Source organism: Gorilla gorilla, chromosome 21, assembly GCF_029281585.2.
Source record: "Gorilla gorilla gorilla isolate KB3781 chromosome 21, NHGRI_mGorGor1-v2.1_pri, whole genome shotgun sequence".
In the NCBI taxonomy this organism is placed as follows: Eukaryota; Metazoa; Chordata; class Mammalia; order Primates; family Hominidae; genus Gorilla; species Gorilla gorilla.
The window spans coordinates 27,647,843-27,672,196 of NC_073245.2; the positions used below are offsets into that span (position 1 = coordinate 27,647,843).

The 24,354-nt window shown below is 45.7% G+C and overlaps 1 protein-coding gene across 12 annotated transcripts in view; it reads right to left on the reverse strand.

The window, feature by feature from the left end:
* The window catches only part of RRBP1 (ribosome binding protein 1), a 69,111-nt gene that overhangs the window by 37,262 nt on the left and 7,495 nt on the right, over nucleotides 1–24,354 (reverse strand). For 4 of the 12 annotated variants that reach the window (XM_031004957.3, XM_055372902.2, XM_063702078.1 and 1 more), the window contains one exon: nucleotides 7,720–10,042. In XM_031004957.3, coding sequence (XP_030860817.3) covers nucleotides 7,720–10,021 — 2,302 coding nt within the window. In that variant the 5' untranslated portion in view covers nucleotides 10,022–10,042. Of the gene's footprint in view, nucleotides 1–7,719; nucleotides 10,043–19,182; nucleotides 19,225–24,354 lie in introns of those variants that run through there. The other 8 variants (XM_055372906.2, XM_063702076.1, XM_063702080.1 and 5 more) reach the window with 5 other exon arrangements.

A 24,354-nucleotide genomic window follows, 5' to 3' on the forward strand; every position in this document is an offset into this window, starting at 1 on the left:
AAAATAGATTTTTTTAAAAACCAACACCACTGCATACACACACGTCTTGTATTAGAAACTTGACTTTCCTAATAGACACTGTGCATAAGTGCTCAGTTAACTATCGGAAAACAAACCAGCTAAAGCCTGGACACGTGCGTCAGCTGACAGTACCCGGAACACAGGGAAGCTTCCATTCTGGGGAATTTCCACTTCTCGAGGATCCCATCAATTTCCTCCTCTCCAAACATTTAGTAAAGAATTTGTGCCTTTCATTTCCAAAGAAAGAGGCTTTCTCCTTATCCCACGTCTGGGTTTATAATGCTCCCTGCTCCCCAAACTTCCTGAAGTTAGAATCATTCCCAGAGTAGCACAGCAGCACCGTGTGAGGAGTGCTGAGTCAGAAAACAAATCTTGTGGGCCTCTCATCGTAAATTGTGAAACGTTTCTGGAAAGCAATGCAGCACTGTCTTCCTAAATTAAAAACGTACCCACCTTTTGACTTGACAATTACTTATCTAGGACTTTATTTTGTAGAGACACACAACAGTGTATGTACATCATTGCAGCATTAATTTTAGCTGCAAAATAGCTGCACACTACTTAAATGTCATTTAAATAAATTACAATACAGTCATGCTAGGGAATATTATGCAGCTGAATGTGGCAGTTTCACAGGTGCAATACGGAAAGATGTCACCAACACACTGTTAAGCAGACAGCAGCGTGCACTGCAGCTCCCGTTTGTGGGTGCCCATGTGAAGAGCACAATGAATTTGCCCCCCCGCCCCTCCACCCCCGGGAAGTGGATGGTGATTGGGATGCAGCAAAAAGACTTTCTATTTTCACCTTCCATGCCTCCATACTGTAATTTTGTTTGCTGGAAACACATATTTATATAATAATAAATTGTAAAAGGCAAGGATTAGGAAGGCAGGTGTTCTCTGTCAAATACAGCCATGGACAAGTGGTAAAAACCTGCTGCAGGGCCCCCATCTGCTCTTGGAGGAAAATCAGAGCAGAAGTTCTGGAAGAGCTCCAGCCTGGGTCTGCAAAAGCATGTCCTGGGCCTACCACTCCTGCCGGGTCTCCCTCTGGGGCACCTGTCAGCAGGGGGCCCTGCTGGACCAACCAGGTAACAGGTAGGGCTAGGAAGACTGAAGAAGCAATTCAAGTCTCTGGTGGAGCCCAGCTCCAGTACTGGTTTTGCTGCTAATCTGTCCTGTGCTATGGGCCAGCCACAGCCTCTGTGCAACACCAACACAGGTCTGCACAGACCGGCCAGTGATCCAAGAGGCCACCTCCTTTCAGATGGTCCTGTTTAGAGCACTGCTGTGCAAAACTTTCTGCTCTGGCTGAGATGATCTGCCTCTGCACTGTGTAAGGGAAGCCACTAGCCACATGTGACTAGTAGGCACCTGGAATGTGGCTAGTGTGACTGAGGAATGGAATCTTTAATTTTATGTACTTCTGACTGATTTAGGTGATAATTTAAATGCTCCCATGTGACCAGGGCCTCCCATATGGGACAGCACAGCCCTAGGCCCTACACCTCCCCTGCCCAAGTCAAGGCCTCCTGGACTCATGGGAGGAGTTCCCGTCCTGGCCTGCTCCACACCGGTGATCTAGAACCCACTGCCAAGCACCTCCCAGATCCCTGCAGCACAGCCCTCATGCCACCTCACCCCTCCCACCCAACACACTCACACCCACAGGTCCCTGTGTTTCTAGATGCCCATGGCCAGTCAGCCCACCCGGAGTTCTGCCTACAGTTGCCTCAGGTTGGGCACACATGACCCCCAGAGAAGCTGGAGTGGGCAGGCCCCAGACTGACAGGAAGCTCAGCCCCAGCAGAGGGGCAACGAGGCGCAAGGCGGCCAGTGGGGGCCGCCGCAGCCTTTCCAACAAAGGGAGGAACCCACGGTCTAACGTGTCTCATCCGGGCTTGCTCACCAGGCAACATGGTCACAGCCGCCAATGTTAAGTGGAAATCCAAATAATTCTGGAACATGAAAACTCCACATATAAGACGTAGCAAGGGTGAAACCAATTCCACAAGCCACTGGTGAAAACCCATGCTGTGGACTCACAGATTTCTGCCTCATACCCTCGGGCACCACAGCTCATGGCTAACTGAAAACCAAGAAAATCATCCAAGGGCACAGAGACAAGGTGGGAAATCACTGCAGGTGATGAAGTGCGCCCGGAGCAGAGAAGGGCCTTTGCAAGGCAAAACGGCCAAGCATCCAGAGAGTGCCACCGACAACTGACTGCAGTGGTGGGAATTCTGCCAGATGCAGTGACATGCCCACCGTGCCCAGCGCGCCCTCGGGCTCTCCCCTGTGTTCGTGTTGTGTGTGGGAAAAGCAGACTAACTGTGAGGAGAGGTGCACACTTCACTGAGCCCACCCAGGGCCTCTGTCCTTTACAGTCAGAGCTGCAAAGCAGCTGGGAGCTATGCAGACAGACCTTCTTGCACACGCCACCTGGCAGTGGCTTAGGGGTTGGGCCCCCCACCCATGCTGTTAGTAAGAAGATGGTAGCCACAAATGAATCAAGAAACGTCCCTGGAGCCCGTCAGCTGCAAAGAGCAGAAAATACGTGTGCTAAAGAATAAGCAGACTGTGACAGAGTCCAGATGAGACCAATACATACAGATCACACGCCAAGAACAGCCTGGCCCTGGCCAGGCGCGGTGGCTCACGCCTGTAATCCCAGCACTTTGGGAGGCCGAGGCGGGTGGATCACCTGAGGTCAGGAGTTCAAGACCAGCTGCCAACATGGTGAAACCCCATCTCTACTAAAAATACAAAAATCAGCTGGGCGTGGTGGTGGGTGCCTGTAATCCCAGCTACTTGGGAGGCTGAGGCAGGAGAATCGCTTAAACCCAAGAGGCAGAGGTTGCAGTGAGCCGAGATCATGCCATTACATGCCAGCCTGGGTGACAGAGCGAGACTCCATCTCAAAAAAAAAAAAAAAAAAAAGAACAGCCTCCTGGTCCCAAGGTGGACAGAAAGAGCCACACATACATGCCTCACAACCCCCAGCCACCAAAGACCAATGTTGACGGGGACATTAATATCAGATACCCACCAGCACAGACTAGAGAAAAGCACACTGCACAGTTAAACAGTAATGCACGAACCCATTTTTGTCTGTTTTGGTTTGATAATGGCCATGCAGGGTCTGACCACTGCACTAAAGGACACAACAAAAGGACAGGGCTCTCCACCCCAATCGCTACCCGCGCAGACTGGTGTGGGCCGTCCACGTAACATAGACTCGACCTCCTCACATCCCAGGGCTGGCACCCTCCCTTCACAGTCTCCCTGTAGGATAGCCTTTGTCATTCCAGGACTCAAATGTCCCCTACATCCTGAGTGTGACCTCATCATGGAACTGGTGGCAGCAGGTGCTGAGTGTGAAGCATCTTAAGCCAGAGTCCTAAATGCTTCTTCTTGTACGGATGCTGCTCCCCCAGTGAGAAGATCTCTACCTGGGACCACACAACTCCAGACACATTAAGGACTTACGGGTTTTCTGTGGATAAACTTGGAGGCTTACCAATATGCACTACTGATTCTGTGGAAAAGAAGTAGACTGAATACATTGCTTGTTAACTGGGATTTCAAATACCTTGAATTTCGGGCCTTACCACTCAATCACGTGTGTGCTTGCTAGTGACTCCCTTCCATGTTTATAAATGCCTCCTTTCATCTGTCCTGAGCTTTTGCTGCTTGAGCATCATGGAATCATGGAGGGTATCTTCACTGTGGCTGGAGCTCTGGACCCATCACCAAGTCCACACTCCCCTATCAACAATCCTGGGTGACTCTATAGCCTGTGCCATTATATAAACCACCCTCAGCCCCTAAGGTCTGTCCACTGTGGCTCTCGGGTCCTTCTCTGCACTTCACCCCCGAACTACTGAGATGAACCCACAGGCAGAGGCCTGCGGTGCTGAGCTATGTCCAGAGACAGCACGCAGGAGCAGGAGTTCCAGCGGCCCCTGCCTTCCAGGGATCTTTCTCAGTTGTTTTAACATCTGGAATTAAGGAAGTATCATTATTCCTTTATTTTTCACAATGGCAAAGAGAGTATTTAAGATAATATATCAAGACCCAATTTTATCTCCCTAAAATAATCTCTGAAGGGCATTGTATCAGGAAGGTTTTAATAGGAAATTCTTTGCTTCATCAGTTCGTTGGAATTCCTGTCCCAGTAGCATTAATGAAGGCTTTCCAAAGGGCGTTCCCAGCTCCAGGGGGCGCTGTCACAAACACAAGATCTAGGGTCTTCAGCTTTGCTTTTTGATTTTTATTTTTTTCTTTCTTTTTAAAATTTCTTATAGAAACCAGGTCTCACTATGTTGCCCAGGCTGGAACTCCTGGGCTCAAGTGATCTTCCCACCTCGGTCTCCCAGGGGCTGAGGATAACAGGAGTGGGCCACAACGCCCAGCTACTTTTTGACTTTTGAAGAGAAAACTACTACTACATTGAAGAAAAAAATCAGAAAGGAATTGTACTGTATTTCCTGCAGTTACGGTTTATCTTGTTATCACTCACTTAATGTCTCTGCCTTCCACTGTTCTTGAGGCATCTAAAGAATTTGGCACCCGACTTTTCCAATGAAAAGTCATATTGTGACCACGTGACCATGTCTTTGCAGGTTACTATGGGATCTTCACAGGCATCACTGTTAGTGGCTGCACTGTGTCTGGGTGAGCCGCATGCACCAAGGCCCTTGGGGTGGTCCGAGGGACACCCCAGCCACTCACCCACAGACCTGGCTGCCACAGTTTACACTGTTTCCTGAGGGGAGTCCAGGAGAAGAAGAAAAACTACTCGCCCCTTTGAGGCTCTTGATACATTTCACAAAATTGCTTTTCAAAATGGTCACACAATTTACAATGCCAGCATTTAAAAATATACATTATATATTTATATTAACAGTTTTTAAATAAAGCTTATTTGCTTTAATGTGAGTTTTCAAAACTGCTAGTTAAATGATGATGTCTCCTGGATCCTGACTGGCCCCACATGTGGGACGTGGGACCCACAGCATCAGCAGCTCCCAGGAACTGCTTAGAAATGCAGAATCTCAGGCCCCACCTGGGAGCTGCTGAGTCATAAGATCCTGGGTGATTCATCTGCATACCAAAGTTTAAGAAGCACTTCAGGAGGGGACGTCTCCAGGATCCTCACGGTGTCTGGGGAGTGGCCCAAATCCACCACAGATGGCCCTGAAGATGCCTTTGTACATTAACCATGGGAAAACAGGCCTGAGATTCCTCAGTACTAATTCAAGAAACGAAAATACAAAGTCCAAGAAAGAACTTTCCCCATGTTTTCCAGACTATCGACACTGTGAAGAAGAAAGAAACCACCTTGCGGGCGGCATGTTGGTGGCACATGTGGCCCTGTCTCTGCCTCTTCCTTGTGGTTGCGCAGCCCTGCGTGGCTGTGTGTCAAGCTCCCCCATGTCAGCCTTGGTGACTTCTTCTCATGACAATATCAGAGTGGCCATCTTCCACCATCTGGGCTAACCCATATTCATTTCTTTTCAAATTAAATCTATTTCATCCAAACCTTAAATTTTTATAGAGGCAAGTGCTTGGCGGGTCTAAGAAGACTTTTCCAAATTATGAATATATGAACACACTGCCCTAGATCATCTGCTGAACGTTTCCTTCCCTACTGCAATATGATGCTTCTCTCATTCAAGTTCTCAGTCAGTTTCAGAGCCTTCTATTCCCCTACTTGTAATTACAACAGTTGGGAGACGTTCACACATTGACAGGACTGGCCTTCTAAAATCCACTGTAAAAAAATCTGTTCAATTATTCTTACCTATTTTTCCCTCAGATGGGACTTTTGGAATAATCCGTCAAGTTAGGGGGAAAATCTTCTCAAGAAAGTTTGGCTGGAATAATGGTAGACCACTAAATTAACTTGAAAATTACTATCCTTTCATCGATAATATTTCATCTTCTTCTCCTGGAATATGGGTTTTGTTTTCTTGGTTCCAACTTTATCACCCCACTCAAGCTGTTGTGTTACGTTCACAGAGGTCACACGTAGGTCTCATCCCTAACAAGGTTCTTTATTACCTGCAAATTAGAACAATTTTGTCTTCCTTTCCAATATTATCATCACACTTCTGTTTCGTATCTCGTTTCAAATGTCTAAAACCACACGAAATAACAATGACCATGGGATACAGGAAGCTGCGGACATGCCTGATGTGGAAGAACCAAGTAAAAGCTGATTCTCAGCTCCATCCCCAGCTTTGAATCAAGTGGAACATCATGTTAAAGAAAGGGCAGTGCGTCGCCTGCCAGCCTCTGGAAGTAGGGCTGAGGCCAGAGCGTCTGGGTTTTCAAAGGGCTTTCGAGGCCACCTGATCTGGGCTGGACAGCTGGTCCCTAGCTTCCCACAGGAGCCTACAGCCGCTCACAGGGGACAGGGCCTCTCACACGGAGCAGGGGGCTGCTGCCCTAGCAAATGGCCCATCAAAAACAGCAGGAGAAGGAGGAAACCCCACGAAGGTAATAGCCTGACAGAGGCAAGATAGGGAAGCCCAGCTAAAGACACAGGGCCTGTGCAGCCCGACACAGGTACAAACATTTCACACCTCCTAAGATACCCTTTGTCAACACAAATGCAATTATTTTTCCAAATCAGCTAATGGCTATTTAAAAACAAGAAAAGAAAAGAAAGGAAAGGAAAAAAGAAAAGAAAAGGAAAGGAAAGGAGAGGAGAGGAGAGGAAAGGAAAGGAGAGGAGAGAAAGAAAACATAAGTGAAACTGAATGAATGACAAACATGAAACAGGAACTCCCTGGACCAATTTCTACAGTAATATACACTAAACAGATAAAGGTAAAACAGTGCTTCATATGATCACATATCTATCTATGTAATCCAGTGTTTATGTTAATGCTCTATAATGCTTTACCAAATGACTAGGGTGGCACAGGGGAAGGAGAAGGCAGAAGAGGAAAGAATGCAACTGCTCCTTAAAAACACCTTCCTACCGTCATTCACTCAACAAGCACAGATACCCGAGTCAGGCTGCACAAAAGCATCAGGTGAGGCAAGAACACCGAACAGGCTGACGGAACGCAGCCAGACAGTTAAGAAAGACTTGCCAACACGCAGAACTCTTCTACACTGTGTGGTGGACAGAATTACTGCTCCTAATTCCTCACCTCTCCTTGTGCTCCCATATATTTAAGACATGTCAAGACACGGACCAATTGCTCACTCCTCACCTCTCCTTTCTCACATCACCTTGCAGTCCCTTCTCCCTGGACACAGTGGACTCCCTGCCCCTTGACTCAGGCTCAGACACATCACTTGATCTGGTCAATGAAATGCTGACTTGAAATGCCCTTTTGTGCCTCTGTTGTAACTATGAAGGGCCTCTGCCCTGGAGGGCACCAGAAGGACCACACATGGAACTGACCTGAGCTCAACCTGTAGCAAAGAGTCACCAACCCAGTTAAAACCAGATTGAGGCAGAGCCACCAACTGAGAAAGCTCACATCTGCCAACCTCCAGAAGCATGAGCAACAATAAATGACTGCTGTTGAAGGCCACTGAATTTTTTTTTGAATGTTTGTTACGCAGCCTTATTATGACAATAGCTGACTGATACAGGTGGCACTCCCCGAGAGAATCCATAAGTCATTTAAAGACAGCCTTTCCTTCTAAGTTCATAAAGAAATCAGTTGCTTACCAGGCTCACCTTTTTTCTTTGAACCAGACTTCTTCTTGGCAGGAGCCTCTTGCTTTGGTGCCTCTGGGCTCTGGGCCACATCTGTATTTCTGCCCTGGACAGAAGCTGACTCTGTCTTTTTACCCTGATTGGCAGCTGCGTCTGCCTTTTTGCCTTGGTTGGGGGACCCTTCTGCCTTTTTGCCTTGACTGGGGGACCCTTCTGCTTTTTTCCCCTGGTTTGTAATACCCTCTACCTTTGTGCCCTGATTAGCAACTGAATCTGCCTTTTTGCCCTGGTTGGGAGCTCCCTCTCCTTTTTTGCCTTGGTTGGGACTCCTTTCTGCCTTTTTGCCCTGAGCCCCTTCTGTCTTTTTACCCTGATTCTGGGCTCCCTCTCCTTTTTGGCCCTGGTTCTGGGCTCCCTCGGCCTTCTTGCCCTGGTTCTGGGCCCCCTCAGCCTTCTTGCCCTGGTTCTGGGCCCCTTCTACTTTTTTGCCCTGGTTCTGAGCACCCTCGGCTTTCTTGCCCTGGTTCTGAGCCCCCTCGGCCTTCTTGCCCTGGTTCTGGGCCCCCTCGGCCTTCTTGCCCTGGTTCTGGGCCCCCTCGGCCTTCTTGCCCTGGTTCTGGGCCCCCTCGGCCTTCTTGCCCTGGTTCTGGGCACCCTCGGCCTTCTTGCCCTGGTTCTGGGCCCCCTCGGCCTTCTTGCCCTGGTTCTGGGCCCCCTCGGCCTTCTTGCCCTGGTTCTGGGCCCCCTCGGCCTTCTTGCCCTGGTTCTGGGCCCCCTCGCCCTTCTTGCCCTGGTTCTGGGCCCCCTCGGCCTTCTTGCCCTGGTTCTGGGCCCCCTCGGCCTTCTTGCCCTGGTTCTGGGCCCCCTCGGCCTTCTTGCCCTGGTTCTGGGCCCCCTCGGCCTTCTTGCCCTGGTTCTGGGCCCCCTCGGCCTTCTTGCCCTGGTTCTGGGCACCCTCGGCCTTCTTGCCCTGGTTCTGGGCCCCCTCGGCCTTCTTGCCCTGGTTCTGGGCCCCCTCTGCCTTCTTGCCCTGGTTCTGGGCCCCCTCGGCCTTTTTGCCCTGATTCTGGGCCCCCTCGGCCTTCTTGCCCTGGTTCTGGGCACCCTCGGCCTTCTTGCCCTGGTTCTGGGCCCCTTCTGCTTTTTTGCCCTGGTTCTGGGCCCCCTCTGCTTTTTTGCCCTGGTTCTGAGCCCCCTCGGCCTTTTTGCCCTGGTTCTGAGCCCCCTCGGCCTTTTTGCCCTGATTCTGGGCCCCGTCGGCCTTCTTGCCCTGGTTCTGGGCCCCCTCTGCCTTCTTGCCCTGATTCTGGGCCCCCTCGGCCTTCTTGCCCTGGTTCTGGGCCCCCTCTCCCTTTTTGCCCTGATTCTGGGCCCCCTCTGCCTTTTTGCCCTGGTTCTGGGCCCCTTCTACCTTTTTGGCCTGGTTCTGAGCCCCCTCGGCCTTTTTGCCCTGGGTTGGGGCCCCCTCCACCTTTTTCCCCTGGTTTGGGGTTGTATCTACCTTTTTACCCTGGTTCTGGGCCCCCTCTGCCTTTTTGCCTTGGTTTGGGGTTCCTTCTGCCTTTTTGCCTTGGTTTGGGGTTCCCTCTGCCTTTTTCCCTTGGTTTGGGGTTCCCTCTGTCTTTTTGCCCTGGTTTGGGGTTCCCTCTGCCTTTCTGCCCTGGTTTGGGGCTCCTTCAGCCTTTTTGCTTTGATTCTGAGTCCCCTCCGCCTTTTTGCCCTGAGTAGTGCCAGTGGCTGGTGTGTTGCCCCTGGCACCCACTGGGGGCACCACCACCATCGGCACCTCCTTGGGAGCAGTTTCCAAGATGGCAGCCTTCGAAGTGAGAACCTGGATGGAATTCACTACAGAGCTGACAGCTGGTTCCACTTTTGCCACTTTTTTCTCCTTCTTCTTTTTGTCCTTGGGGGAGGAGGCCAGCTTCTCCTGGGGCATGGCTGGAACTGTGGCGACAGGAGCAACGATAATGGGGGGCTGGACTGGGGTTGGAGCCACAGCCACAGCAGGAGCCCGCACTGGTTCTCGAAGGAGGACAGTCACATTGGGGGCTGGATCGTGATCAGGTATCTTCCCATTAGGTTTCTCTTCCTTTTTCTTGGTCTTTCCTTTCTTCTCCACTGTTTTCTCCTTCTTTTTCTTCTCTACTTTCTGGTGGTGAGTTTTCGCCATCTCCTTGCGCTGGTTGGCTAGGGCTTCTTCATACGACGTTTCCTTCATGGAGAAAGTCGACACCAGGAAGATGCCAATGGCAGAAACAACCATGAATCCTCCAAAGACCACAACCCCCAAGGTTTGAGTGTCGTAAATATCCATCCTGGCTTGCTTTCCTTTCACCTGTCAAACATACATGGAGGTTACTATTTATAGAAATCAAGGCCTTCAACAGTTTCTCTCCCCACCCTACCACCAAACTTCAGGTTTCACTAATTCTTTCTTCAGGCTAATAAATTCAGAGAAGAAACAAACCCAGGCACTCTCTGATGTCCCACATTCTCACCTGCTCCTCTTTAGGAGTGAGCGATTCATACCCAAGGCATGAGCAGTCCCCATACAAAGCAACAGCACAGTCAGAGCAGAGTGGAGGCCTATCTCTGGAGCACACACGCCCAGGAGCCTCAGCAGCCATTACCCTGATGCAAGATATTCCCCACACAAGGTCAAAGATGCACAGGAGCACAAACGCAGGCCAGGTGTGAGACCATGGGGAGTGGTGGAGACTGCAGTAAAAACACCCGCCCCCACCTAAAATTAGACAGTGACACTGTGTCATGGCCGATTGCCCTAGAAATGTGATTGCTGAGTTGGAAGATGTTTTGATTTTTCATGTTAGGCCAGACACTTTTAAAAAATTTTTCTCTCAACGTGAAATTGACTGATTTAAAAAATATGTGAACCGAACCAAACCAAACACATCTGCAGGCTTTCAGCCACAAGCATTTTAGCCAGCAGGCCCACAGTGTGCCATCTCCACTCTGTTGCTTCCCTCTTCCCCAGTGCCAATAAATGCTGCTACCCAGGATCAGAGATAAAAACTTCTGCATTACAATCCTGAAACGTGTTCAAAAATTCAGTGAGGGAAAATAGCCTTTTGCCAGCAATAGCTCCTGAGGAGTTATGGAGCCTGCAATTTGCATGTTGGGAAACAGGAAGAATCAGTCTTGGGAGGCCCAGAAGACGCCAGGTTTGGAATTTCACATCCAGAAGCTGCACAGAGGGTGAGGAGACAGTGTCAGCAGGCCCCTCTGTCAGACAACACTCCCCAAACCATAAGGATGAACAACACCGTTCTCACTGCCTATGGACCAAAGTCCAATGGGTCAGAGGCATCCAGGTTCATACACCTTCCTGCCACAGCCCGGGCTAAGTTCGACTTCACTAAGGAACTCCAGGAGGTGTATTTATATGGATACATTCAAGCCAGTCCCAAGTCTCTCTAAAGAAGATCGATGGAATGAGCAAAGAGAACACAAGAGTAAGAAGGGGTGGGTAAGGGGAGGTAGAAGGAGGTGGAAGAGGAGAGGAGGGGAAGTGGACAGGCCTCCCCCAACATTGCCCTGCAAAACCTCTAGATGCTGTGGGAGACTGGGTCCAGGCTGTTTAGTGGCTCAGATATTGAGATTCTTCTCCTAAGAAATTGAGATCCCCACTCCTCTTGAGTGGATATAGAGGAGGGAAACAGAGTAGGAATCAAATCCAAATTTTGACATGAGGGCATTTTAAAGAAGGGACTGAGAAGGGAGACTGTTTTCAACGTCTTGGCATTGTGTTCTAAGAAAAATCACTCTCGGCCGGGCGCGGTGGCTCACGCCTGTAATCCCAGCACTTTGGGAGGCCAAGGCAGGCAGATCACGAGGTCAGGAGATCGAGACCATCCTGGCTAACACGGTGAAACCCTGACTCTACTAAAAATACAAAAAACTTAGCCAGGCGTGGCGGCGGGTGCCTGTAGTCCAGGCTACTCGGGAGGCTGAGGCAGGAGAATGGGATGAACCTGGGAGGTGGAGCCTGCAGTGAGCCAAGATCGCGCCACTGCACTCTAGCCTGGGCGACAGAGCGAGACTCCGTCTCAAAAAAAAAATTTTCAAAAAAAAAATCACTCTCATCACAGAAGGAACACATTACTTTGACCTTTCTAAGACCTTCGCAAGAAGAGGGTTTAAAACACTCATGATGAAAAAACTTCCCAGCATATGCTCTCCCTGGGGACAACTCTATCAGCTGCTGTGGCAACACACTTCTCCCACACTGTCACTCGGCGTTGAGCGAGACTGAGTCACACTTTTCATTCCAGTCTTAACCTCTACAAAGTCTTAGGGGAGCTCATGGAGGCCTTTGAATCCTGGGTAAGGCAGCATTTATATTTCCAAATGGGTTCTGACCTCTGACCGTGGGCATTGACAGTGTGATCCACAGCCAGGGCACTCTCACGTTTGATCATCGAGGGAGGATACCAGGAACTGGCCTTCCGAGAACACACTCTCAAGCTGGGTGTTAAAAAGGAAATCGCACCCTGCTCAGCCATGGATGGATTCAGTGGGTAGGAGGATGGGGACAAGAAGGTCTGGAACATGGTACAGTCAACCCTCACTTTTTGGCAGGTACCCACCAACCAAAACTCCTCTGGGTACTTACAAGATTTCTCAGAACTCTGCCAAAATGGACACCACATTATAATCACTACATTCAAAAATCCTAATGCCAGGCATGGTGGTACAAGCCTGTGATCTTAGCACTTTGGGAAGCTGAGGAGGGAGGATCGCTTGAGCTCTGGAGTTCAAGGCCAACCCAGGCAACATAGTGAGACCCCATCTCTATTTAAAAAAAAATAAAAAATCCTCTAAAACACTCCCCTTCTCTAGAGAAATGAACATTAGGGGCCTGGGTCACCCTCACTGAGGCTCCATAAACCCCGAATGGTTTCCCAACAACCATGTGCTCGAGGGGTGGTCTTTACCGAGTCGCGATTGGCACTGGTTGCAGACCGTGACACAGTGAACAGCCATGCACAAAGCGGGGCCTGTTCACAGCCGAGGACTGTGGGGCTCTGTGCAGCCTTGTGGTTTCCAACTTCTAAACTCCAGCAGAAAAGCCAAGGCTGGAAAATGAACTTTTAATCTTACTCAACATAGGCAAACACAGAATACAAAAATATATTCTCTGTTGGGACCCAGAATCGAGAAAAGCAAACTCGGGAGAATATTTTTCCTTTGCAACGCACACAAATATATGTTTTACAGCAGCACAAATGTGTCTTCCCAACTTTTGCAGAAAAAGAAATTACATCCCCACCACTAATTCCCAAGTTAGAATTTTTTAAAAGAAATCTTTCACAAGAAAATGAAAAGCCTTAGTCTTAAGTAGTAATACACTGAAACATTTAAGGCTAAGGCAATACCACCACGGACAGCAAAGAAATCGAAATGAAAAACAACCTTTCTGCTGCTTTGCAGAGTCAGCTTCGGTGAGGCGTAAACATCATGCTGGGAGATCCCTGATTCACAGAAATGATGAAGCCAGGAATGCCTCTCAAATTCGGTTCTCACAATCAGCATTCCGGGAGATTTGCTCCTGAAATCCACACCATGATAAGAGGCCCCCAACAAAAACCTCTTCTAGGGCTTCCTCCACTGCACCGGAGTTAGGGCAGACGTGTGCCCACCCATACCTTGTAGGGTCTGACCACAGGGATCTATATTCTGTCAATTCCAGAAACTTCTGTCAAATACGTACTTTTACTCACTGCAGTGGTCCTCCCTTATCCTCTGGGAAACTTCCCAACACCCCCAGTGGGTCTGAAACTGCAGTAATACTGAATCCTATATACACTATTTTTTTCCTATACCTACATACCTATGATGAAATTTAATTTAGAAATTAGCCACAGTACGAGATTAACAATAATAAAATAGAACAATTATAACCATATGCTAGCATCACCACTCTTGCACTTTGGGGCCATGATTAAGTAAAGTAAGGGTGACTCAGACACATGCACTGTGATACCAGACAGTGGATCTGAAAGCTGAGAGGGCCACCAAGTGACGCACAGGCAGGTAACACAGACGGCGTGAATCCACTGCACACGGGATCGTTCACATCCCAGGCAAGACGCTACTCAGAATGGCATGCGACTTAAAACTCAGGAAGAGTTTCTTTCTGAAATTTTCCATTTAATATTGTCAGACCACAGCTTTCTGCTGGTAACTGAAACCACAAAGAGTGAAACCATAGATAAATGGGGACTACGATATTGCTAACATACTCAGACTGTAAGACAAAAAGATGAAGGCCCCAAGAGGGAAGGATGTAGGAGGCTGCGCAGAGGCTGGACAGACTGAACTCACTGGCCCACCTCTAAGATCTTGAGAGAATGGCTCTTCTTCTGTTCTTAAGATTCGGGGAACAAAAGTAAGAGGAAGCCCCAAACTCTTTAGACACAGAAGATATCTGCTAATTCACATGGCCCGGCCAAGCCAGTTGGGTCCAATTTGGCAGCTGGGATTTTGGTAGGTTTTGTGAAAAGACCCTCAACAGCTCCCAGGACTCTGTCTCATTACTAAGCAGCAGCTCCACGGGGGACTATGTGTGGAAGCTTGGAGAAGCTGTGGGGTAGGGGTGGACAAAGAAAACAAACCCCCAGATCCATTTCCTGGGCATAAGGTGACCTGCTAGGAAGGTACAGAACTAAAACAGAATGACAATAAAACAGAGACCCTAGCAGACACGGCTACATCAGAATCAACAGCTCCTAATTTTTAAAATATTATGAAATGACTCATACAAAAGACTAAAAAGAAAAATATGAACATCCATTAGCCTACCACCCAGGTTTACCAAACCCTAACATTTTGCCATATTCACTTTAGATATTTATTTATATATATATATATGTATGTGCCTGTGTATACATATATATGTGGGGGGGACACACATGTGTATATGTATATATATGTCATCTCCCTTCTAGAGGGGGACAACACCCTGAATGGGCCACTTACCACTTCCACCTGCTTTTGCTTCTATTACATGTATCTCTACCAACAAAATACAGCCGTTACTTTGTGTGTTGGTAATTGCTGTGTAAGTGACATTGTTCTGGGTGCTATTTGGTAACATTTTTTGACTAAACTTTGTGAGAATATTCATATAGATACACATAGCTTTGGTTTATTCTTTTTGTTTTTTGAGACAAAGTCTCTCTCTGTCGCCCAGGCTGGAGCTCAGTGGCATGATCCTGGCTCACTGCAACCTCTGCCTCTCAGATTCAAGCCATTCTTGTGCCTCAGGCTCCCGAGTAGCTGGGATTACAGGCGTGTGCCACCACGCCCAGCTAATTTTTGTAGTTTTTAGTAGAGACGGGGTTTCACCATATTGGCCAGGCTGGGGTTTATTTATTTTCACTCCTATATTACATAGTTGAACCACAAATTATTATCCATACTCCTATGCTTTTAGGTTTTAAAAATTTATGCTATCACACAAAATTGTAGTGTGACATGTCTACCATATGAGTGAAAAATCTCCTTTATACCCCTGAAGCCAGCCACCCAGGGTCGCTTCCTGGAGATAACCATTGTGACAGAAGTCATTTTACTGTTTATAAGTTATTTTCTTCAAAACACTTTGGTAATGCATTTCAAAGTCAGGTTTTCAATTACCAGGAATTTACTTTGGTATGTGACAGGAAACAGTGATAAAACTTTCCCCATCAGTTTAATTACCCAGCACCATTTCCTGACTGGTCTTTTCCTTCCCCCACAGACTCAGATGGCCATTTCTGTGCCATTCGGTGGATCTGTTTCTAGATTCTACACTTTGTTCCACTGTTATATTTATGCCCTGCATCAATGCCACATTTTCAGCTTAAGCATCCCCTACAAAATTTCTACTGGAATTTGTATTTGAATCACACTGAGTTTATACATGAACATAGGAAGGATTGATATTTCTAACTATAGAAGCTATCTGTCAATGAATATGGTATGCTAGAGCACTACACTGATTTAAATGTTTTCTTCGAAGCCAGGCACAGTGGTTCATGTCTGTAATCCAAGCTACTTGGGGGGCTGAGGCAGGAGATCACTTGAGCCTTGGAGTTGAACACCAGCCTGAGCATCATAGCAAGACCCTGTCTCTTAAAAAAAAAAAAAAGTTTTCTTCCATACTTCTATAAGATTTTAATGATTTTCTCCATAAAAGTCTTACACGTTGTTTTGTTGATGGTTAGAATACCTTTTGTAAATTACTTCTTCTACTCCTCAGCTACAGACAACCAGCAAAGTAATTCATTTCTGCATATGTATAATTTACCCAGCTATCATCTATGTTCTTGTCAAATCTAGGAGTTTGTAGATTCTTTCCGATTTTTTTTAATAAAAAGTAAGCTGTGGAAAAAAAGAAAGTATTGTTTCTTGCTTTCCAAACCATATGATCTCATTTCTTTTTCTTGGCTTAACAGAGCTGGCTGAGAACTCTCACGCAGTGCTGAGCAGAGTCTGTGCAATAAGCTGCCTTGCAGCATTCGCAAGTTACTACTTCTAATGTTTTACTACCAGTGTCGTACCAACTGCAGGTTTCTGGCAGAAATCTTTCCTCAGGTTAAGTAGCATGTCTTATATTCCTAGTTATCTTTTTAATATAATTGAGTATTAGATTTCACCAATTGCTCTGTCTTTACCAGTTGACATTTTCTCCTTTAATCTGAAGTATGTGGAATTACAGTAATGCACAGTCTAATAATGCCAGTTCACAGAAAGTTTCTATGGTATAAATGTTTCTTGATGGAGATTCTTTTCTAACACATCACTAGATTTGGTTTGTTAACATTTTTATGTCAGATTTCTATGTGTATTTTAAAATGAGAAAAATCAGAGGTGATTCTCAGATTGTTCTCTGATCTTGGTATTAGGGTCTCTTGAGTCTCATAGAATGAGCTAAAAAATCATTCCTTTTCCCCTATTCTTTGGGATAGTTTGTGTAAAGGTAGGGTTTTCTGTTCTTTGTAGATCTGGAAAAACTTGCCCATAAAACCATCAGGATTAGTGTTCTGAGATCTTTTCTTAAAGGGGGAAGGCTGGCTAGAGTGCTGATTTTTAACAATTTCAATACAATTTAACAACATCAATTTCAATGATGATTCTAGGACCAGCTGCTGGGTTTCTGATCCAATCTATAAAATTAATATTCATTATTCCTTCCTCCATCTTCCACTGGTTTATTCTGTCTTTTCTAACTTCCTGACACGGCCATTTATCAACTTTCAGTCCTTTCTCTTTTCTTGCAGCAAATATTTAAGGCAATAAATTTCCCCCTAAGTACTGCTACGGCTTCATCCTACAAGCTGTGATGCTAACACATCTTCCTAACATCCATACGTGACTGAATTTCATGAATGTCTCCAGCTGCCTCCCCAGTGGTCAAACCACCTACAAGGTCTTAAGTCTGCTGCCCTTCCCCATGACATGAGCCCCCATCACACACACATCTGGACTAGTCAGTGTTGTTTGGTTCCGGATAGCTGACACTTGCTTGTTTACCCAAATGCTGGCCATCTGCTCATCACTGCTACTTGCATCTCATTCCTTTTTTTAGGGTCTTGCCAAAGTACATCCTTGAGTAGTTCTTTCAGCAAGGATCTCTTCTTCATAAACTTTCTCAGTCCTTTAAGCCCTGAGAAAATTTACTTCACCTTCATGGATTAACTGAGGACAGAATTCCATGCTGACAGTTTTCTCTCACCATGTTGAAGATGTTATTTCACTTGTCTTCCGGCCTTTTCTTGAAGAGATGTTTAGAAACACACTGTCAGTCTATTTGTTATTCCTTTATAATATCTTTTTAATCTCTCATTACTTTTAAGATCCATTTCTGGGGTTCTAAGGATTCAGCAAAATGTTTGTAAGTGTATATTTAACTTATTCAGGCTCACTGTGCTGAGTGTGAGGAGTTACGTTATTCTTCAATTCTGGAAAATCCTTGGCCACTAAGTTCTTTGAAAATGGTCTGCTCCCTATTCCTTCCTGGTGGAGCTCCTAATTAGACCTCAATCTCTTTGTGCTACCATTTGGATAACTCGTTAGACCTACACTCCAGTCTTCAGCTGAATCTCACCAGCTCTATAATCAGTCCTTCGAGTTATTCGATTTGTTTTTTAAGTCTGACTGGCTTTTCTATTTTTCATTGTCTTCTTTTCTACCTCTAATAGTGATTTGATATTATATCTTTGTGGGGCTTTATCACTGGTAAACCTTAATGGGCTGAGTTGTGGGCCTGCCTCTAATGAGCTGTTTTATCTTTGCTTCAACTAGGGCCTCAGGGAAGACCAGCCAGGGGACTAACTTTTACAAGAGGCATGGTCTCCTCTTACAAATTATCAGGAGACTGTGTCTCCCTTGCCCAGGACAAAACAGATAAATGCTTACCTGTCATCTCCCCTTGCTACTACTGGGCAGGTGTTCTTTCTAGTCTGTCCTCCCATGGAGGGTACAGCCCTTCAAGGGTTCAAGTCTTACAGGGGGATGTGAGAGAAGGCTCAGTTCCCATTCCCAGTCTCAGACAAAATCCCATTCCCCCTGGACATTAAAGCCAAAGACTCAGATGACTTTGACCGATAATACTGCACCCCTACCCCTGTCCCAGGGTCAGCTCACTGCAGGTCCCAGTCACTCGCTGCAACCTTGGCTTATGAACTCTGGTCATCTCTTTCCCTACCTTGTGAATGCACTACTATGCATTTTAAAGACTGCTTAATAACTATGTAACATTTCTAAGTGTTGGAGAAGTGGGTTTCAGATCAGTTGACCTAAAATTTTAAGTGCAATCTCTGATTTTTTTGTTAACCCAAAGAAACTAAGAGAAAATGCAGTAACAAAGAGTCTGAAAAAATTTATTTCATTTCTAAGAGGATACATATAATGGACTTCCTATTTTAAAGAAACAATGTTACTCATTTTAAAGAAGAGTTGAAACACTAAAAATAGAAATGTACTCTATTATAAGCCTTTGCTTATTCATCAGCCATTTCAGATTCAATTTCTATGCCTGAGGGGGGAAAAAAAATAAAGAATTGACAATTTTTGGTGTCTCTCCAAGTAACAGTCTTTGGAAAGTAGGTACTTAAACAGACCTAAATCTTCTGCGAACTTCCAAGAAGCCTACGGGCTTCACCCTATTGAGGAAGACAGCATGCCTATGCGGTAGGAATCAAGAACTGATGTCTCAAAACGGACATGAACAGTTAAGACGTGCTAGCCCACAAGGGGGTTCTTACTGCGGTAAACATTTGTCTCCCCAAAGCAGGGGTCAGTCTCATCTATACTGTATCAAATCAAACCTCACCACATCAAATATGGTAAGTGACGAATCAATCGTCTACTCAATATCACATATCAGGATCGTATGTGCTAATGTATACCATTATAAGGATCAAATCTAAACAGAACAACCCAAGTATCCAGATGGAAAATAATACACACCATGGAGTCTTACACGTTTTCAGAGTTACTTCTTAGTTTTTCATAGTTTTCACACTCTTACAAATGGTAGCTCTGAAGTTTCGTTTTCTGCTTGTTGCTGGTATACGGAAACGTAACTGATTCCAGTAGGGTGATTTTTCCCCCACAGCAACTTGCCTAATTCTAGTAACACATCTGTCGATTAAAAAGAAAAAAATTCTACATATATAAGCATATGAATCACAGTTTTGTTTCTTTCTTCCCAATTTCCTATCGTCTGCTTAATTTTTCTTGAATTTTTGCACAGGGCAGGACCTTCAACACAGTGCTAAAGAGAAGGAATGACAGCAAGTATTCTGTTTTTCTCGTATCAAAGGGAAAGATTTAGGTGTCTCTCTTTAGTGTGAGATTTACTAAAGCCTTTTTGCAGACATCCTTTATCAGGATAAAGAGGTTGCTTTCTTATTCCTAGTTTACATAAATAGATGTTGAATTTTATCAAATACTTTATCTGTATCTATTAAGATAATCATACTATTCTGCTCCTATAACCCGTAGGTGTGGAAGGTGAATATAAACTTATTTTTAAACGTTAAACCAAGTTTGAATTCCTAGGATAAAACGATCTAGTCATACATACTGCTGGACTTCGTTTATCTTTTCAGGTATGAGATCTGACTGATGGTTTTCTTTCCTCCTACCATTCTTGTCAAGTTTTGTAACAAGGTTGGCTGGCATCAAAATGAGTAGTGTAGGATTCTTTTTTTTTTTTTTTCATTGTTTCTACTTTTCAGCAATTACCTTTAAAAAAAAAAAACAGTAACACACAGCACTCACAAAATTCAAAGTTAAACAAATCTTTACCCCCCCCAAATTAATTCTATTATCCCTTCCAACTTAGACGTTACTGTTTTCATGTATTTAATCTTATCCTTGTTCCAGCCTCTCCAACATTGTTCTTTTACATGTATTTAGAACTGTCCAAATATTTACCACTTTCTTTACTCATCCTTGCTTGTTATGTCTTTTTCCACTTGCCATCACCTTCCTTCCAAGAATATCCTTGAGAAGTTCCTTTAGCAAAGATCTGTCAGTAGCTATCTTGGGTTTTTGTCTTAAAACGATCTTTTCACTCTCACTGTTGAATTTTTCCCTTGAGTTGCTGTATCACTAAATGTCTATATGTGGATTTATTTTTATTTACCCTGCTTGGGTTTTGGTTGGGTGTCTTAGGCATTCCGCAAAATTCTCAGTCATTAGCTTTTCAAGTACTGGCTCTGTCCTCGCTCCTCTCCTGGAACCCCAATTAGACACACTTCTGAATCTACTCTTCCTGAATCTTAATTGGTCTTACAAATTATTCATCTATGTGGTTCTCTAAATTATATTTCTTCTTCTCTACTTTCCAGGTCATTCACTCTCTTCAGTTTTATGTAATCTGCTAGTAAATCCATCTGTTAGATTTTTATTATAAAGACATGAACTTTTCATGTCTACAAGTTGTTCCTGGTTCCTTTTTCAAATTTGCTAGGTCATTGTATAGTTTCCCCTTCCTCATAGGTATTTTCAATCTTGCCTATTTAGTTTGAGTAAGGCCTTTAAAATCTATGTCAACAAGTCCATTATCTTATGTTTTCTGAGATCTGTTCCTGCTGGTCCTCATTCAGTGCTTTCATCCTTTGCATTTAGTTGTTCCTAACTATGGACTATTCTCTTTCGTTTCATAATTACACCTGGGGATTTGGTGAGCCTAGGATAAAGGTGCAGTCCTTCAATGATCTGCTCGCCCCTGGACTGACCCAGGAACACTAGGTGTGCAGGTCCACTCTCAAATAAAGAATCTTCAAATCATCTTGGAGTTTCCCACTACTCAAGTCATGGGATCCACATGAGGGACAACTTGTGATACCCACTTCTCAGAATGTGCCCCTCCCTACCCTACCTGTAGGGTGAGAATGGGCTTACCTCTGACTCCCCTTCTCCATGAAGGTGTCATGGCCCCTTGTGGTTCCAACTCAGGGAGCCTGTGTCCTATCATGCTGCCAGCATCAATCTCTGCCCCCTGCGCCTGGAGATGCTATCAGAACTTAAGAGTTTGCCTATTTTGCCAAAGGCCTCCAGGGTTGTCCTTATCCTCTTGGGTCACTCCTTTCACCGCCTGCTTCAGTGTATTCCATTCTAGGCTTGTCAGAAGGTATTTTTAATGTCATTTACCTCTTGTCCAGGCCATCCAGCAAGTTAGAAGACCGGTTCAGGCCACCCAGACTATTCTATCACCAGAAACCCAGTGTTGTCGCCCCCAACAGCCAAACCAAATTCCAGCCAACCATGCTCTTCAAAGAAAAGGGAGCACGTGGCTGCCATGTGCCAGGAGGCTGGCTGTGCTAGGGAGACTACTACCAACTCTGGACCTAGATATACCATCCTTCATTACTAGGTGGGCCAGGGAGGAAGGGCTCCTGCAGGAATATCCCAACACTGCCAACCCCTGGAGGTGGGCGGAGCTTCTAATTAGAAACACATGGGCCAGAGCTAAATGAGGTCTGATACCCAACTATTGGTTCTTTTGTTTTTAAGAAATTCACTCTGTAGGGGAAGAGTTCTGATGAAGAATTCAATCTCAAGATATGAGCTTCGCTGAATTCCCTTCCATTAACTCCTTGGAGAAGAGCTGCATTTCCACTCAGGTTTATATTAGGAAATATCACCTGCTCATCGGCAATAAAATCTGACCCTCTCACAAGCCCTTTTCCCAAGGCCCACCTTTGATTAACAAATTCTGCCAGCCTAACATCCTCTCTCTGTGACAGCGGAGAACTTCAGCCTGAGTGAGTCATTTCTTATTTATTATCAACGGTAACTCAAAATTCATTTTGGTTCCCTTTTAGAATCAGCCACTTTATAATATATTCCAAGGTCTCATTCATATACTGTTGGTGGGAGTATAAATTAGAACAAGCACTTCAGACAAAAAGTCTGGCACTTTCTTTTAAAGCCGAGCACCTACCTCCTTCTGGTCCTGCAATTCCACTCCTAGGTATACAGACCCAATGGAAATGTGTATAGACATTCACCAAAAGTCTGCGGCATTAATAGCCCCAAACTGGGAACTCTCCAAGTACCCACCTACAGTAATGTGAATAAACTCATATATTCACATGCTGGAATAGTGAGAATGAACAAACTACAATTACCCCAACAACCTGGCAAGTCTTACACGTAACGTTGAGTGAAAGACACAAAAGAGCATATGCCGTTTGAGTCCATTTACATCAAGTTCAAACACAAGCAAAATCAATCACTGGTATTATTAAGAAGAGAGCAGGTATTCCCTGCCCACGATGGGCAGCAGCTGGAAGGGGGGCACAAAAGGAGGTTGGGGAGGTCGGGAATAATCTATTTCTTGATCTGCTGGTTAAACAAGCATGTTTAGCTTGTGGATACTTATTGTGTAGACTCGTGATAGTGCATTTTTCTGTATATATTTTACTTTAATAAAGAGTTTAAAATGTGTGTCATATTTCCTTGGAAAACGTGCCCCACAGATCCTGGAGGAGGAGCATCTTTAAGGCCTGAAGAATCTGTTATGGAGCCCTGTTACTACTGCCAATTCCCAGTGCTCACACCCACACAGGATCGCTCCCTTCACAGACAGGAAGTAACCGAGGCCAGGGTCAAGGCAGGCAGTCACCTCCTGACCTGACAGGGCAGTGACTCAGTGGGATCCACAGCCCTTTATAGTCCTGTGGCCATGCCACCTTGCTGTCCTGAAGTCTTTCTTTTTTCTTTTTTTTTTTTTTTTGTGATGGAGTCTCACTTTGTCCCCCAGGCTGGAGTGCAGTGGTACAATCCCGGCTCACTGCAACCTCCGCCTCCCGGGTTCAAGTGATTCTCCTGCCTCAGCCTCCCAAGTAGCTGCGATTATAGGCATGTGCCACCATGTCCAGCTAGTTTTTGTATTTTTAGTAGAGACAGGGTTTCACCATGTTGGCCAGGCTGGTCTCGAACTCCTGACCTCAGGTGATGTGCCCACCTTAGCCTCCCAAAGTGCTGGAACTACAGGCTGAGCCACCATGCCCAGGCCACCTGCAGTCTTTTTAAAATCAAACTGTACAGAATAAGTCTCCAGATCTTCCAACTTAAGAGGGATATGACTTAAGATGGAAAAGACTAACTGAGCTTCAGAGCAGTGGCTAAAGTTGACCTTTTAAGAGTCCTTTGACACATCACCAATAAGACTTTTCATTAAGAGTCCCAATAATTCATTTATTCTTCAGCATTGACTCCTTCCTCCCCTCAATCACTGTGATTACTATTCTGAAAATTGAGACTTTCCTTTCTAATTACTACAAATACCTAGAACTACCAAGGAAATAAAAATGTATTCATAAAACTAAAGCTACATCTAATTCCTATTCAGGATCAGACTTAATTAAAAACCAATTTAATGCAGTTGAGTTGCACACTTTAATCACTGAATGAGAACTTCAAAAAAACACACCACCTGGGTTTGAACAAGGGTCTTTCACCTTTCCAAGTAAAATGAGTATGTCAGACATTCCCGTTAGAAAGGGCTAGAAATCTAGTATCTACTCTTCTTCACCTAAAATCAACAGGAGAGAAGAGGAGAAACAAAGGATGGGGCTGGACGTAGTATTGCCTCTTCCCAACCAGACCACCCTGCCTCAGCCATTGCTCCTCCTACTTAGCGGACTCCCACACATAATTCCTCTGAGAAAAGAAAAACACCATGAGGTGAGGCAGGAGAGGAACCTTGTCCCCTCCCTCACTTCCTAGCACGATGAAGACTGACCAAGAGAAAACAAAATGTAATGCCAACTATAAGAATTCTCCCGGCCAGGCTCGGTGGCTCACGCCTGTAATCCCAGCACTTTGGGAGGCCGAGGCGGGTGGATCACGAGGTCAGGAGATCGAGACCATCCTGGCTAACATGGTAAAACCCCGTCTCTACTAAAAAAAAATACAAAAAATTAGCTGGGCTTGGTGGTGGGTGCCTGTAGTCCAGCAGGAGGGTGAGGCAGGAGAATGGCGTGAACCTGAGGGCAGAGCTTGCAGTGAGCCGAGATGCACCACTGCACTCCAGCCTGGGAGACAGAGCGAGACTCCCTCTCAAAAAAAAGAATTCTCCCTTCTCCCCCTAAGGAACATTCTTGCCCACTAAACACAAAATCT